General features: G+C 52.0%; 1 protein-coding gene across 13 annotated transcripts; it reads right to left on the reverse strand.

Annotated features, from left to right (window-relative positions):
- Positions 1-866: 866 nt before the first annotated feature.
- Positions 867-16,300, reverse strand: NIBAN3 (niban apoptosis regulator 3). Of its 13 annotated transcripts, XM_017644501.3 has the most exons (15): positions 16,084-16,300; positions 14,324-14,454; positions 12,154-12,279; positions 11,436-11,550; positions 9,463-9,630; positions 8,765-8,880; positions 8,578-8,682; positions 8,232-8,394; positions 7,556-7,746; positions 6,514-6,672; positions 5,785-5,901; positions 5,597-5,704; positions 4,541-4,652; positions 2,271-2,354; positions 867-1,047 (listed from the first exon to the last, which is right to left on the reverse strand). In XM_017644501.3, the coding sequence occupies exons 1-15, from the start codon at positions 16,295-16,297 to the stop codon at positions 983-985; spliced, it is 1,974 nt and encodes a 657-aa protein (XP_017499990.3). In that variant the 5' UTR covers positions 16,298-16,300; the 3' UTR covers positions 867-982. The 13 variants fall into 13 exon arrangements, 11 of the variants coding, with proteins under 11 accessions (XP_017499990.3, XP_036861223.2, XP_036861224.2 ...); XM_037005328.2 differs by lacking the exon at positions 8,765-8,880 and having other exon boundaries at positions 5,597-5,901; XM_037005329.2 differs by lacking the exon at positions 7,556-7,746 and having other exon boundaries at positions 5,597-5,901.
- Between the last annotated feature and the right edge of the window lie 926 nt (positions 16,301-17,226).

Below are 17,226 nucleotides of genomic sequence, written 5' to 3' on the forward strand. Positions count from 1 at the left end.
TGAGAGAAAAACTGGACGGATTTAGACTCAAAGGCAAACAGTGGTTTTCCCAAAGGGGGCAGGATGACGAATTCTTTTTGCTCCAATTTTTCCAGAATTAACATCTACATCCTGGATAAAAAGACAGCTGGACAAGGCTGTGAAGCACAAATGTGTCTCGTAAGGTGGAGTTGGAGGGCGAAGTCAAGAAAAATGAGGCAAATCTCATTCTCTTGGGGGAGGCTGAAAACTTCAGGGCAGAGTGGGAGGAAACCATCTCCATGGAGCATGTGTATCCCCTCCCCCCGCCCCGGAAAGCTGAACTGAGAACACCACTTGGGAAATCCCTCCGGAACCTGCTCCGGAAGCAGCTGGAAGGCTTATGACCTGGAGAAGCTGCCAACCTCAAGTGGACAGATGACTTCTCTGGCAAGCAGAAGGAAGTCAGTAAAAGCTCTCTTAGCTGGGAAACTTGATACCAAACTGAGATTTGGAGTGAGTAAACAAACCCAGAAGGTCCTGAGCAAGCTGAGGTATCTGTAACTTGTAAGCAAAGCATTAATACCCTTAATAAACAAAGAATTATTAGAGAGCAATAAGAAAAATGTAAAATCTCCTGAAAAGCAAGTGAAAAGCCATGAACAGGCACTTCACTTAAAAACAAGCAAACAAACCCACAACCATGAAAATAGATAATGAACATATTTTTAGGTTCAATTTGTCATCAAAGAAATTCAAAATACGACAATGAAATGTGTGTGTCTCTCTCAAATTGACATTTTGTTCTCTTATGAAAATTCCTAAGGATATGGAGAAAATGTACAAATGCTGCTGGTAGGAGTGTACAAAGGATTCTAAAAGCCTTTAAATGATGCATATGCTTTGACTCAGAAATTCTACTAGTAGACTTTATCCAATGGGAAGGAGGATGCACACACCCATCAGCTCCAGAATGAAAGAATCAGCTCCAGAATGTGTCTGGAGGAGGCAGCAGGAAGAGTGGCTAGACCTGGGTGCTGGAGCCTGGATGCCTGGGGCAAGTCCCTTTCTGAGCCTCAGTTTCCTCATCTGCAAAATGGAAAGTATCATAAGGATGTTAAAACATCAGACACATTAAATGCCTAGCACATAATAAGTACTCAATAAATGGAAGCTCAGCAACAAAAACTTAACAGAAACTTATAAGCACCCAGAAGATAAAAGGGCCAAGGAGAGGAATGGGGAGAAGCAGCTAAAAACAGTTCTTAGACTCAAGAAAAGATGCTCAACCTCATCTTCAATAAGACATGCTCCTTAAAATGAGAGCAAGATGAAATTTTTTCACCCAGAATGTCTGAGAAACCCCAAGTCAGCTGACAGTTTGTTCAGTCTGTGGGGAAATGGGCCCCCCCCCACAGTGAGGGGCCCCAGATGGGACTGCCCTGGTGGAGAGCGCTCTGGACTCCACAGCTGACATGACAAACACATGCTCTAAACCCTGGGATTTCACGTTGAGGGATTTATCCACAGAGATGTAAACTTGCCTGGAAAGTCTACACAAAGTCATTCCCTGTTGCATTTAGCTGATAGCTCAAGGGACTAGAAGCAAAACATCCATCATTGGTTAGATTCTGGTTAAGTGTCCATCCACAACCCCTCATCCTTAATTGCAAATCCCCAAATATTCTAACATCTTGAAGTCTTTCAGGGACTGTCTAATCTTCATTCAGCCCAATGAGTGTGAATATTCATCAGTTTACCTACAGCAATTGACTACAGAATGGTGCCCCAAATCAGCTGGAGAGTGTATTCATTAGCTATTGCTGTGTAACATATGACTTCAAAAGTTAACAGCTAAAAACAACATGCTGTTACACTGACTACTCCAACAAGTAGCTCACTGTAGGGTTCTGCAGTAGAAAGCCAGGCTGTCCCAGCCCTGTCTCCCTGAACCCATCTTTCAAAGCCTCTGCTTGTGGTAAACCCAAGGCTCCTATCATCTATCAACACAATCTCCACTTCTAGTGTTGGGAACTGGTAGCTGCTGGGTGAAGCCCTACTGAGTCCTGGCAAAATGAAATGGGACACAAATTCATGTGCACGTCAGAACATACCTCTGTGGCTCAGACAAACTGCAGGTCCCTACTGCCCTCATTCACGACAAGCTCAGCCAACCCAGCTGGATCAGGAGACAAAGTACATTCTATTCCATCCAGGAATCCATGCTCATGACCATCCCATATACCCTGTGCAGGCCCTCCACCCCCCCAGCCAATTCACTGTCATGGCCCAAGAAATTGGAAGGTCCTCACCTGCTCCCACCTGGTCCCATGGGGCCTCTGAGCAGCCATCCAGAGTGCAGGGCATGTCACTGGCACCAAGGGCATTTTCCAACTCTAAAACAAGAGGTAAACCCCTGGACCTACCTGGGAAAGCCCTGGCATCAAAGGGCTTACATACATTCTCCCAGAGAGACCACAAGAGGTCAAAGAATGGAAGAAGTATCTCAAGCAGGGACTGAAATAAGTGGCTCACAGAAATCTCTCTCCACACCTGTGCCCATTGGCAGACATTGCGAGCTGATCTCCACACCTTCACTGATCCAGCAACCAACTCAATCCTCCAACACAGTACTCCAAGCAGACATCACAAATCAATTGTGGTGGAACCCCCAAAGTACCTGTAAAACGTCTAGGAAGGAAAACTCTCTGATGTCACCTGTTTCTGTATTTTCTTTTCCCAATCAGAGAATAGCCTTTTTCCTTTTAAAATGTCCCCTTTTCAGAACCCTCTTACACTGCAATACGGAGGTTCCTCAAAAAACTAAAAATAGAAATACCATTGACCTGGGAATTCCACTCCTAGGAATTTGCCCAAAGAAAATAACTTCTCAGATTCAAAAAGAGATATGCACCCCTATGTTTATCGCAGCACTATTTACAATAGGCAGGATATGGAAGCAACCTAAGTGTCCATCAGTAGTTGAATGGATAAAGAAGATGTGGTGCATATACACAATGGAATACTACTCAGCCATAAGAAAGAAACAAATCCTACCATTTGCAACAACACGGATGGAGCTAGACAGTATTATGCTCAGTGAAATAAGCCAGGCGGAGGAAGACAAGTACCAAATGATTTCCCTCATTTGTGGAGTATAACAACGAAGCAAAACTGAAGGAACAAAACAGCAGCAGACTCACAGCCTCCAAGAAGGGACTAACGGTTACCAAAGGGGAGGGGCATGGGAAGGCAGGAGGGGAGGGAGGGAGAAGGGGATTCAGGGGTATTATGATTGGTACACATGGTGTGTGGGGTCACGGGGAAGACAGTGTAGCACAGAGAAGGCAAGTAGTGACTGTGGCATCTTACTGCACTGATGGACAGTGACTGCAATGGGGTATGGGGGGTGGGACTCAATAATATGGGTGAATGTAGTGACCACAATGCTTTTGTTGTTTTGTTTTGTTTTTTTCACAATGTTTTTCATGTGAAACCTTCATAAGTGTGTATATCAATGATACCTTAATAAAAAAAAAGTCCCCTTTTCTATGGGAAATTAGTTCTTTTTGTTTGTATGCCCACACACCATCCTCATGCTTACATCCCGGCTCCCAGAGCCCCACAGTCCCTGGGTTTCTCCCACCTCCCCACCTGTTCTGTCGGTCTCTTCTTCCTCCTTGTATCCTTCCAATACAGGCTGTTTGGGACTCCTCTCCTTTCCCTGTACACCATCACCAAATCGTTGCCCCTCTTGTGCACTCAGTGACAACTCAGGCCAACAACTCTGGAACGTCTGGCTCCTGCCTCATCCTTGTGCCTGGACTCTGTCGGCTTGGCTGCCGCCTGTTCTTGAGTCCATTCTTTGCCCCCAGGACCCTCAGCTTCCTCCCAGGCTTCCAGTCTGGCCGCTGTTGTCCTCTGCTCACATATACTCTATGGCTCCTTATTGCCTCCCCAATAAAGTCTAAGCTCCTCTGCCTGCTCGGTAAGGCTCTGCACATCTGCCTGACAGCCTCCAGCCTCCTCTCCTCCATTTCTCTCCATGCACTGCAGCAGCCACACAGATGCTGCGACATTCCCTGAACTGCTGCCTTATGGTGCGCATGCCCGTTAGTGCACACACCACAGCAATCACAGGCATTGGGTCATGAGAAAACAGACAAGGCAGAAGGGAGAAGGGAGGTCCTGGAGCCACTTTCCAGCCCCAAATGATCCCGAGAAGCCTACCCCAAACCCAAGAAGTCCCAGGGCCTCAGTGCCAACCCAGAGAAAAACAGGGAGTTGTTGTTGAATGAATAAATATAAATGCTTATCCCCAGTTTTTAAATTTGGCTTCCTTCCTCTTTCTCTGAGAACTCCTACACACCCCTCATGGCCTAGCTCCAGTGCTCCTCCTCCAGGGAGCTTCTGTCACTACCCCTCCACGGCTTGGCCGCCCCAGTCCCCTCTGTCCCAGTCCTGACCTCCAGTCAAGGAGCTGGTGTTCACAAGAAGTGAGGTGATGGTGGCCCTGGTAGGCCTCAATATACACAGCCAGGAGTCACCTGGCTTCTTCGAGCCATAGAAGAGTGGGGCTCACCTCTGTCAATCCTCTGCAGCAGAACCCCTTGGACAACGTCCCTGTAGATGCCCTCGGTGGTTAGGGCCGGGCTGCCCACAGCAAGGACATCCCCTTCAAATTCAGGCAGTTCCTGAAATGCAGGTGGGTTAGGGGCTGATCTGGAGGGGTGGGCTGTGATGTGCACTTCAGCCCCAGGCCAGACCCTGATTAGCTGGGGAGACTTGGGCCTCAATTTCCTTCTCTTTAAAATGGAGACGTTCACCCATATTCCCTTGGGTTGTTGTAGGGATGTGAGTCCTTTCTTAAGTCTATCATTTGCCCCTAAGACCATGCCCTCAGTCTCCTCCCTGACTTCCAGTCTGTTCTCTGCTCACACACCCTCCATGGCTCCCTATTGTCTGCCCAATAAAGTCTAAACCCCTCAGTAGGGAAGGACTAAATTACATAACCAAGCACACCACACCTCAACAGGAATAGTGTGGTTATCTCCTCTGGGACCCCCAAAGCCACTTCCTCTAGAGGATCTTGTTAGGACCTGAAGCAAACCTGCCTGGTGCCCCCTAAGCCCTGTGTGGTCAGGCCCCTGGGAGGTCCCTTCTCATCTCCTTCCCACTCCCCCATTCACTGAGCTCCAGCCACTGTTCCTCCAAAATATTAGGCACAATCCTATCCCAGGGCCTTTGCAGATGCTGTGCCCTCTGCGTGGAACACCCTTCTCTGGACATGGCTCATGCCTGCAGTTTGCTGCTTCTTGAGTGTCATCTTCTCACTGACAAGCTGGCAACCCCCATAGTCTGCCTCTGCCTCCTCCCTTCTCTGAAGCCTGTGCCATTGCTGATGTATGATGCACAGGCCTCTACCCCACCTCTCAAATGGCAGGCACTGGCAGGGAGCAGCAGAAGGCATTGGTGGAGCCCAGAGGAGCCATCCAACCCAGCCCCGGGGCTCAGGGAACAAACGTCTGTAATCACCACAGTGGCTCTGTGACGGAGAGAGCATTCTGCCCATTTCACAGAAAGCCACAGATGCTTGGGTATCCTGTAGGACCTGCTTGTACAGCCCCTATCAGCTCACCATTTTGCAGCTGGGTTGTAGCTGGTTCAACACAAAGGGCAAGAAGATACAGAGCAGCCACCCGCGGAGGAACCTCCTCTGTGCTGAGCCGCTGTCCGAGTGGAACTTCTGCACGACACACACCGTGGCTGGTCCAGTGACCATCTGAGCAACCAGGCCCACTGCCAAGTCCTCCCAGAGGACCTCACCTTCAGCACACGCTCCCTGACTTTCTCCAGCTGCTGGGCAGCCTGGGCGCAGTCCACGGCCGTAGTTAGACCCTGGTCTGCCAGTTGCAGGAAGGTGGCCACGGCATTGGCCATGAGCTGTGGAAGGAGGCACGGGGATGACCCCCAGGAACCCACGCTCTGGCCTTATCAGCCCTGTGCCTGTCCAGCTGACCCCTTCCCAGCTCTCAGCCTGCCCCAACCAGCCACTTCCACCCAACCTTCTCCTTGCTCAAGAAACAGCACCCCATCCGCTCAGGACCTGGGGATCATCTAATCAGTGGGGGCCTAGACGCAAACTGGCAGAAAGCACCCCCCTTCTGGAGGATGGTGTCAGGGTGTCTAGTTCAGTTTGTACACTTTCACCTCTCAAAGCTTATCCACATTGTTCCCTCTACCAAGACATGCCCCATCCCCATTCTCCCCACTTCTGCCCCAGGTTGGCAGTTCTCCTCTGGAAGTCCTACCTGCCCTGCAGATGGATCAGGGGGCCTCTCGGGGCTCCCATAGCACCTTGTGTGTCTCCACCACAGCCCTGCCCACCGTGTATAGTCACTGCCTGGTCACAGGCTCACGTCTGCACGACACTGAGAGCCTGGTGAGGGGCGGGCAGCCTCCCTGTGCCATCATGGTCTCCCCAGCACATGCTTGGCTCCTACTCAGTGGAGGCTGGTGTCCTTGCCTGGCCTCTCAGCCTCCCACTCACCTCACCTGCTGTGTGAGATCCTGGGCCCCAAACACCAGGCTTTGTGTTCCAAAGAAGCCGAACGGTGCTGCCAGCTGCCCCAGGCGCTCCTGGCTCCGAGCAGCCTCGCGGTAGCAGGTCTGCATCAGCTCTGGGTCCCAGGGCATCTCTCCAAATGAATAAACCTGTGCTCCAATGGCAGCCAAGTGAGAAAAAAAAGTCAGTCAATAGAAAAGCAGAGCCAAGAACCTCACAGCCAATTCATCAAAGGAGAATGCAAATGAAAACACATCCCACTTTAGTTGTCACCAAAAACATGCATAATAAAGGTAACAGAGGGGTGTGGTGTAATGGGCATAAAATGGTAAAAACCCCCAAAATGATAACATGCAATGCTGGCATGGCTAAGGGAAAGTGAACACACTCAGCTCTTGTGACATTTATGCCCACCACTTCATGCTTCTCTGTTCTGGGCCCTAGGGCTACAGAAATGGAGTAATCTAAGCCAGTGTTTGCCCTCAAGGAGCTCACAGAAAAGTTAGGATAAATAGACTGTAGACAAACAACCACAGTGGTATGTAAACACTGCTGTAAGGGACGAACTAAGGCACCTGCAGATGCAGAAAGGGATCAGGGAAAGTTCCTGGAAGAGGTGATTATGAAATACAGGCTGAAGTAGTTGAAGGTTTCCTGGCATGGTAGTAGATACTCACTTAGTATCAGAAGAAATGAGCTGATGTGCAGTGGAGTCAAATTCTCTGACTCAGGGAACAGGGTGGGCTTTGGCCAAACAGGAATGGGAGGAAGACGAGGTTGGGGGGAAGGTGACTTAAGATTGGTATTGCTGAAATGCTACTTTTGTCATCTTACTCCTTTTCCCCCACCATTTTAAACTGTACCTCAATAACCATATAGCATGGTAATCCACAATAAAAAAAAAAAAACCAGCCTAGAACAAAGTTCTTTCAAAAGAAAAGGCACTCAAACAAGAAAGATGCAAAGTTCTCACAATTCCTCTGTAAAGTTACACTGCGCACAGGCTGATGAAACCCCCCACGCTGGAGTCACCTCCTTGCGCAGCCGGGTGCCGGAGGGGCTCCCACGCAGGTGGTAAGACAGGCGGTCCATGCCCTGGGTGAGAAGGGTCTGCACCGCTGTGATTGAGGCTTCCACATTGCTCACCAGTGTCTTCGTGATCTGGGGTAGCTGTGTGTCTACCTTCCTGTGCAGGCAGGATTCCAGGGGGGCCAGAACCTTGGCTGGTAATGAAAGACACTGGCCTGGGTCTCCTCTGCAAGGTGTCCCGCAAATGTGTGGTGGAGGAGGGAGTTGGCCTTGGGCTCAGCAGTGTGCCATGGATCGGACGGCAGATTGAGCACACTTTTCCACCCATTTTACAGATAAGAAAACTGAGGCTTTGCACGCAGCAAGGATGGACTCAAAGACGCACACCTGAGGCGGGGTCTGCATTCCAGGCCGGTTCTCTTTGTTATTCAGCACAGTGGGGGCCACCTCCGCTGGCTGACGCTGCCAGTGCCCCCCACCCTCTCACTGCGTTCTCACTGGATGCACCCCCTGCCCGCCCCTTCCCGGCCCACCCTCTCTGGACGGAATCCTTCTCACGGCCTCGAGCCTCAGCCTGGAAACCCCGCCCATCTCCCACTCGGGCCCCGCCCATTCTCTCCCGGGTTCTGCCCCTCCCTGCCCGGGCCGGATCCCTGCCGGCGCCGCCCCTGAGCCTCACCCCGCAGCCTCCCGGCCACGCGCGTCCGCAGTCGCAGCATCTGGTCCACGTCCGTGCGGACTGTCCTCTCCAGGGCCGCAAGCAGAGCGTCCTTTTCCGGTTGGAAGGCCCGGAGACCCGCAGAAGCCCCGGCCAAGACGGCAGCGTGGACTGCGTCCAGGAGCTGCCCGGACAGGCCGAGTGGACCCCACGAGAGCCAGGAGGCCGGGGCAGAGCCGAGATGGGATAGGGGTTGGGGGGGCGGGACAGAGAGACAGAGACGTAGAGAGACGGGGAGACCATTCAGGCCCAGCCTTCATACCCGTCCACCGCGGCCCCCCGCGGCCCCTCCGCGTCTCCCCGCTACCTCGGTGCAGGCCCAGGCCCGGGTGCGGCCGGCACCCCGCACGCCGGGCAGGGTCTGGGCTCGCAGCGAGGGCAGCAGCTCCCGCATCAGCACCGCGGTCAGCACCTGCGGGACAGCAGACAGTGGGCTTGGCCCCGGGTGGAAAGGAATCCTGGGGGTCCTGGGTGCGGCCTCGCGCGGCACTGACCTCGGCGTCGGAGCCCAGGGTCACGTCGTCTTCGCCGCAGTGGCCTTGGTGCTGCCGGTGGAGCCTGACGGCGTCCAGGAAAGCACGGGCAGCAGGGGCCTGACTTCGCTGCAGAACTGAGAGGCCCACTCCTCTGTGCCCGCCCGTCCCTCCCCTGCTTCCCATGCCTAAAGAAAAAGCCCTCCTCCTAGCCAGGTCCTAGAATACCCAAATCTCACCCACTCCCACACCTTTGCACAAGCAGTGCCTACAGGGAACACGCTCCCCAAGAACCATCACCAGCCCATAAGGCGCCTGTATAGGATTTAGGTAAAAGCATCCCTGGACAGTCACAGCCCAGGCCATCCTGCAGTCTCCAGCTGCCCCTCCAATTATGTACATTTCTGCAGTCAATAATCTGCTCAACTGTATGTGTCGTCCTCTTCCCCTTCTTCACCTGACTCATCATCTTTTTCAGACCCCACCTTCGACACTCCTTTCCCCTCCCATCCCCCAAGCTACGCTCCCACAGGACTGTGTTCCCATCACAGCCCTGGCCATTCATAACTGTGTTTCTCCTCTGCGTCGGCCCACAATCTATTTTATAGATAAGGAAACTGAAACTTGGGGAGGGTCCCACAGTCGGCAGAGGCAGAGCCATTTGACCTCAGACCCCAAGCCCCACCGCGGCCTGACCTTTCACCTTTCCTGGGACCCACCTGTACCACGAAGCCGGATGCCGCCCTGCAGCGCTAGCCTCCAAGCACGCTGTGCTTTCCTTGTGGCTGCAGAGAAACAGAGATGCCTGCGAAAGGGATGCTGCAGGAACAGAGGGAAGTTCATGGGCGTTTCCAGGAGGGATTCAGGTTCTTCCTGTGTCTGGTCTCCTGAAAGCAGACAGAGGTGGTATGTCTTCATTCATTCATTTACCCTATAATCTATCATTCATTCACCAAGACAAAATACCCATGGAATGCTTAGGGGAGCCTATGGCATGGGCAGTTGTACAATAAGCATGAGCTGTGCTCTCCTAATTGCATTATCCTTATTCCACCTCAGTTCCGGGGGCAGGTGTGCCCAGGGCAGACATCAGCAATCCATCCTAGCACTGCTTCCCAGCCTCAGCATCCTCAACACAGGGAGTAAGCATGTGATCTGAGCCGCTTGCTGTGGGTCACTGGAGTCCACCAGGCCCTAGCCAAAACATTTTCTAGCTCTGTGCATAGGGCATAGTTTTTATCTCTGAACCTTAGTTTTCCTGCCTGTAAAATGACCTTAAAAGTGAGAGCAACAACGTAGAACTGTTGGAAGGACAAGACGAGTGAATTTATTTTTGGTCAATTTACTTGCAGTCTCCTACACTCTTCATGTTTTGTTCTGATTTCTGGGGTCATACATACAGAAGTTCCTGATCATCCCAACCCTTACCACTGCCCTCAGATATAATAATAGCAATTAATGCTTTGGAGGACATTACTCCAGATTTTTTTTTTAACAGAGAAGAAAATTATTATTTTTTTTAAATTAAGGTGTCATTGATATATAATCAACATTGTGGTTTCAACATTCAGCCATATTATCAAGTCCCCACCACCACCCCATTGCAATCACTGTCCATCAGCGTAGTAAGATGCTATGGAGTCATTACTTGTCTTCTCCTTGCTGTACTGCCTTCCCCGTGACCTGCCTATATTGTGGGTGTTCATTTTAATGCCCCTTGGTTCCCTTCTCCTTCCCTCCCCGCCCACCTTCCCCAGCCCCTTCCCTTTGGTAACTGCTTCTCCCTTCTTGGAGTCTGTGGACATTACTCCAGATTTTTAAATCTGCCCAAAGTTGCATGGGGTGCATTTTTGTAACAAAATGGAATTTTCTGGTCTAAAACTGGCCTTTTTGCTCCTGTATACATGGGGGACTGGGCCATTATTTAATCAACCCCCCAAAGGGTGGTGGGTATTTGGATGGATCTGATGTCTTCACAGCATCAGCATTTCTGCAGACTGTCCTTCTTGCAACATCGTTGCTTCCTTTGGCAGCAGGACAGTGCCACAGTGAAGCTGAGGATGCAATCTGGCTGTCCCTTACTGACTAGGTGACAGTCCTGTGTCCTCATCTATGAAATGGGATGGTTAATGATATGGCCACTCTCTGGGAAGATTCAGTGACATAATGCAGGCCCCATGCTGAGCCCTCATCAGACATATGCCATCCCAATAATCCTGTCCTTCCCCTATTCCTGTGCAGCTCTGTGGTAATGAAAGAGGAGGAAGAAGCAGAAGGGGTGGGAGAGAGAGAAAAGCCTCCTGGAAACACAGGGCTGAACACTACACCTTCCAGCAAATCCGTGCTATTTTCCCACCCACCAGTGTCCATCTCCCTACATGCTTGCTGACACCAGGTTTTACTGTTTTTACCCTTTGTTACTTTGATTCCACTCCAGTGACCCAACTCCTTCTCCCTCTCATGAGAGTGGATATCTGTCTTTCTAGAGCTGGGGTGCTCACTTAAAGGATCCCAAGGGAACACTTCACAAAGTCTGGAGATATTTTTGTTGTCACACCTCTGGTGGGAGGAAGCTCCTGGCATCATGTGGCTGTCTGATACCCTGCAATGCACAAGCTGCCCCACTGCAAAGAATTCAGCCGTGACTCTCAGTGGGAGGTTAACCTGCTCTCAGGGTCCTCAGGAGCCTCACCTGAGTAGTCTGGGCAGAGCGTATCCAACAGGTGGAGATATTCATGCTGAGAAGTCAGGACTGTGTAGCCTGTTAGGGCTGTAGTGCCCAGGGGATGGCCGCCACTTTCATACTCCTATGAAAGGCATCCAAAAGAACCAGCTTGGGACAGGTCTACACTGTGGCTTCCATGTCCCAACTGTGGGATTATGGGATGGTTTCAGGTTAGCTGGGGGAAGCCCTCCAAACCCACTCCCTGCCTCCTTCCACCTCTCTCTTCTTCCCTCTCTCCCCGATAGGCGACACCCAGCACCCACTGTGTGCTAGGCCAATCCTGAGTGCTGTATGAGGATTATCCATCCACTTCACAGCCCCGTGTGCTGTGGCCCATCAACATTACATTTCACAGAGGTGGAAACTAAGTCCTAGGAAGACAAGTGACCTGCCCAAATTCCCCAGTTGGAAAGTGGGACATGGGTGCAATGGGCAAAGGCCTTGCGTGGTTTAACCTCAGCTCTGCCGACACCCATGAGCCCTTGTTTCTGGCCTGGGCCTCAGTTTAACCACCTGGCTCTTCAGAGATAGCCACCCACCTCAGACCAGGCACATAGAGACGCCCCGGCTCATACTAGATGACCGAATAAAGACAGGGGGCCATTCTGGGAGCTGGACCCAGATCCATGCTGGGGAGGCTGGGATGGAGAGGTAGGACCAGTAGGGATGAGAGCCACTCACTCACCTCCTTGTGGCTGAACCACTCCAGGCGGCCATCCCCACGCAGGACACAGAAGACTGGCTGCCACCGGGGAGGCTGGCCCTGCAGCTGGGTCAGGGGCCCTCGGTGCTCGCAGACTCGGGGCAGCTTCTGTGGGAGGAGGGGTGAGAGGATGTCAAGGGCACAGGACAGTGTCTTCAGGTCTGGACCGTCTGGACAGTTCCCACTGCATCCCAGGGGCCTCCAAGCACAGGGTGCGCCATTGCTCTTCTTTACCAAGCACATGTACAGAATGCGCGTGTGGGGGGCACTTCCAAATGCAAAGTTTAATCCTCTCACAGCCCTGGGAGGTAGACGCTCTTGTCACCCCCACTTCACGAGGAAATGGACTCTTCCCCACTTGAGCCTCTGATGAGTCCCCAGCCCTGGCCAACAGCCTGACTGCAGCCTGGGAGAGACCCTGAAAGGAAGGGCCTGGCAGAGCCGCATCTAGATTCCTGACCCACGGCCGCTGTGGGATAATACATGTGTTGTTTCCAGCCACTAACAGGGTGGTATATTGTTATGCAGCGTTAGCTAGCTACAGCAAGCGGGACTGCTGCGTGTGGAGCTGGTGTAGTTGGATTTTATGAGAAACAGCCAGGCCCCCTCCACAGAACCCTCCGCTTGGGAGGGGGCACGCCACCTTGTCTCATTTACTTTGTAGCCCCCTGGCCCCCTGAATCGTGCGCATTTGCTTTCATCACTGGATCCGGGGTGGGGTCCAGCACACAGATGGTGCTTGATAAATATTCTATAAGGAAATTAACCAGATTTGTGATGTTTGCATTTGTTGGTGAGGCAGTGGGAACTCAGGTATTTGTTCAATACCTTTTTTTTTTTGGTTCTCCACACCTTTTCCTGGGTCTGAGGTTTTTCATAATATTGTTAAAATGTTATTATAGAAATTATTACATAAAATAAAAATACAGAAACAAAGGGTTTTATAAAAAGTTCAAACTGAAGCAAGGGGAAATGCCTCCACGCTACTTGAACTCCAATGTCAGCTGCGCCCTAACCCAGGCAGCTGGAACCAGCAGGTGGCAAAAGGTGCAGGTTAGGGGGATACCTGAGGCCCCAAGACACCACAAGGTAGAGCTGGGAGAAGAGGCATTTGAGAGAGGTGGGTAAACTCAGGGCCTTGATTGGCACAGGGGACCCAGTGTCAGGGACCAGCATGGACTCCAGGCTCAAATCGTGTCTTTGCCTCTTGCTGGCGGTGTGACCCCAAGCAGGTCACCTCGCCTCTCTGTGCCTGAGTCTCCTTACTGGCCTAAGACCCATTTCCCAGGCTGGTGAGGACTGAGTTGGTTGTGCCGGACACATGCAGCCGCAGGCTCTGGGTGCCATTTGCCAGCTCAGGAGGGTCTGGAGCTGGAGACGGGTAGCTCCGGGTTCTTTTGCTCCATCGACAAACTCTTTCTGCACTCCTACTGTGTGCAGGCACCACGTGGGCACAAGAGATCCCAGGGGTGTACAGGGCCTAGCTGCCATCCTTGCAGGCAGACAAAAGCAGGTAGCAGGCATGTGACCCAAGGCTTCCCTGGAGAAGCAGTGGGATAGGGTTTCCAGAGGAGGCACTCAACCTGGCTGCCTTGTAGTGATCAAAGAAAGCTTCTTGGAAGAGGTGGCAGCCAACACATGAGAAGGAATGGGTAGAGGGTACCAGGCAGAGGGCACCACAAGCACAAGGCATGGGATCCAATAGGCAAGGACTTTCCAACTTCAGGGCTTCTGCTTTGGCTGCCTTCAGCCTAGAATGCTCCTCCCGTTCTGGGGGCCAGGTCTGGCTCCTTATCTTTTACATCTCAGCTCAGAGGGGCCCTCCCTGCACCCTAATACTACCTTACACCTTGTCTTCCTGGCACCTGCATCATAGTATGTTAACTTGTTTGGGGTCATTCCCACCCCTCCCATCAGCCCTGGAGAGCAGAACGGGATCTGTCCTGGTCACTGCTGTGTCCCCAGCATGCAGCCCAGGACGTGAGGTGCAGTAGATGCCCACTGAATGCTTGTTCAAATAATTAATTTTTAACAGTCACTCTAGGTCTTGGCACCAGAGAGGACAAGGCATGAAGAGGGCCCCCCCTGCCGAACAAATGCCCTCCCCAGGCTCCTTCACTCGGCAGCCCCTTCTCCCATTTGTGGCACCTACTTTGCTGGGCAGCAGCTGGTACCTGGCTGGCTCCTGGGGGCCCAGCTCTTGGGAGATCTTCCTCAGGACAGAGGCTGCCAGCTGCCCACGGTAGCAGGGCAGGAAGCTCCTCAGCAGAGTGTCCACCTGGCCTGCAAGGACAAGGGGACTGTGAAGGGGCTGGACCGGACCCACCTGGCGCAGGAAGGACAGGCAGGAAGCCACCTGTGAGCACCTGACCTCACCGAGGCTACCTGACAAGGCCTGCTGTGAATTCCATTCACCTTTAACCCTCCATGGCCTTTTTCTATCCACATGGGGATGGTGGTAGGGGAGTAAAGGCTTAATTTATAATTGATGTATGATAAACTTTATTGTATAAAGTGTACAATCTGATGAGCTTGGACAAATGAGCTTATCCATGAAATCATCATGATCAAGATAATGAGCAGATCCAGCCTACCCAAGTTTCCTTTTGCCTGCCATCTGGGAAGGTTTTCAAAATCTTTTAAGAACCCCACCCCAGCCCAAAGGAACGTTATGGGGCAATGGAAGCATTCTATCCTGATCTAGGAGAGAATCCTGCAAGTGCTAAAGTCCTTCAAGCTGTTCTCTGAAGATGTGTGCACTTGGCTGTTTGTAGAACATCCTGTATTAAGTCCATTGTGCTGCCTGGAATATGGACCCAGTGGCTGGAGCTTCAGCAATCGCTATGCACCATGAGATGGCTTCATGCACAGAAGCCACGAATGATAGAACCATGAGATGGAGAAGTTTGGGGGTCATTTATCAGCCTGCCTGCCACTGTAAACCTCTATAGGAAAGAGAAATAAACCTTGATCTTGTGGAAGCCACTACAGAAAAAAAAAATCCCAACATTGCATAGAGTAACTGTTTGAATCCTTACAATGGTCTCACGAGGTAGACATTGTTGCTACCCTGTTTTACTGATAAGAGAATGAGACTCAGGGAAGTGATCACCCAGGCCACACAATGAGTGAGGGCAGAGCCGGAGTGTGAACCTGGACAGTCTAGGTGTTTGCAAAACACACCATATGCCTTTGCGCATGCTGTTTCCCCTATCCAGAGCACTCTTCCCACATCGCCTACCCACCAACTCCATCACACCCGCCTAGCCCTGGCTTGACCTTCATCTCCTAGGTGGGCAGTCACTCACTCTTGTCTTCCCCCCAACCTAAGGAATCCGTGGGTTGGACCCCACCACTCCTATAAGGCTTTCCAACCAACTGCCAAATGTAATGATAACTTGACCGTCTTTCCTGGTTTAGATCATATGCCCACGAGGGTGGGACCACTCCAACCCCACTGTGTCCCCAGTGCCCAGAACACAGTAGGTGCTCAACTTTTTCAGGGCACCAGCCTTTCTTAGCTCAAATCAGAAATGGAGGCTGTCCCTGAGATCCATGCAGAGGGCCCTGCTGGTTCCTGCCCACCTGGCAAGGTCATCCTGCAAGATCTGGCTGGGTTCAGGGCTCCTCCCACCTGGCCCCATGCACCCCACCCTGAACCCATGCCTGAACAGGGTTATCAGGTTTACTGAATAAAAATACAGGACACCAGTTACATTTAAATTTCAGATAAATAAGGAATCATTTTTTAGCGTAAGTATGCTCCCATGCAAAATTAGGGACATACCTGTACTAAAAAAAATTATTATTCACGGCTTATCTGCAATCTCCATTAGGAGGGCATCCGGCATATCTAACAGCTCTAGTCCTGAGCCACCCGCCCCACTCCCAACCCTCACCAAGCCAGCTCACCCTTCAGGTACTGCTGCTGACTCTTGTCCAGGGGGCTCGAGGGCCTCCCACCCATTGTGCTGCAGTCTCCCGGGGCTCTGAGAGCAAAGAAGGCACCCCTGCTTCTTCCCACCAGCCCCAGGTTCCTTGGCTGGGGGCACTGTGGGAGAAGGGATGCCTGTGAGAGGCCAGGGTGCTGCAGAGACCATTTGCCTGGGGACAGAAGCCAGAGCATGGCCCTAGTGTGTCTGTGTAGGGAGCCAGCCCTGCCCCCTGCCCCGCCCTGCACCTGTGCCCTCCTGGTTCCCCTGGGGCCAATGCCCCCAGAGCTGCTGGTTCCTGTAGGGGATGCTGGGGCAGCCCCAGAGGTGGGGTGGGCTGTGAGAAACAAGAGTCCTAGCGGGTTTGGAAGAGGCATGCAGGGCAGACATCTGTCAGACCAGCTGGTATGTGGGGGCAGAGAACGGGGGCTGAGCAGGGACAGGGCATCTCAATCTTGGTGCCCTATCCCACCGAGCCTACCCCATGCTGGGTCCTAAGAAGATCCAGTCTTGGTCCAGCCTCTAGGAGACCCCAGGCTGGGGAGCCAGAGCTGGACAGACATCTCCAGTCCCTGGGGTCAGTGTTGGGGCAGTGGACCCCATGGGTGTGCCCTGGACTGGCGGGGTTTGTCCCTTGTTTCTACTTTGCTGACTTGTCCTCTATCAGTGTGTATAGAACTGGACTGGACTGGGTTGGGTTAGGTTGTAAAATACTCCTTCACCTGTTTTCCCAGTGCCTGGCATATAGCAGTCCCCAGTGTTTGGTGAAGGAAAGAAGGGGTTGGGGAGGGGTCTGCCCTCCAAGCTGAAATGCGATCAAATGGGGGTCCCACAGGCTTTCCGATTAGGGGAGTGTTGAGTTCCAGTGGCTGGAATATGGACGTGATGGCTGGAGCCTAAGCAGTCACCTTGGACCATGAGGTGAAACCCCCATGAGGACAATGGCACATGTAGGAACTGGGGTCCCCAAAGAGTTTATGATATTGTTCCACCAACTCTGGGTGGCCTCCCTCCAGAAAAAGCACTAAACCTCCATTTTATTTAAACTAGGAACATCTGACTGTAATCTTCACTTAGCCTGAGATTCACTTCTTTCAACAAACCACTCCATGACAGCTTGAGT

Source organism: Manis javanica, chromosome 13 (assembly GCF_040802235.1).
Source record: "Manis javanica isolate MJ-LG chromosome 13, MJ_LKY, whole genome shotgun sequence".
Classification (NCBI taxonomy): domain Eukaryota; kingdom Metazoa; phylum Chordata; class Mammalia; order Pholidota; family Manidae; genus Manis; species Manis javanica.

Excerpts from the sequence above, each read along its gene's own strand:
- NIBAN3 (XM_017644491.3), bottom strand. The coding sequence starts at position 16,297 with ATGCTCTGGCTTCTGTCCCCAGGCAAATGGTCTCTGCAGCACCCTGGC. Across the intron at positions 12,280-14,323 it reads ACCAGCTGCTGCCCAGCAAA|AAGCTGCCCCGAGTCTGCGA; the intron begins GTAGGTGCCACA and ends CTCCTCCCACAG. Across the intron at positions 9,631-11,435 it reads GCTCTGCCCAGACTACTCAG|GAGACCAGACACAGGAAGAA; the intron begins GTGAGGCTCCTG and ends GTCTGCTTTCAG.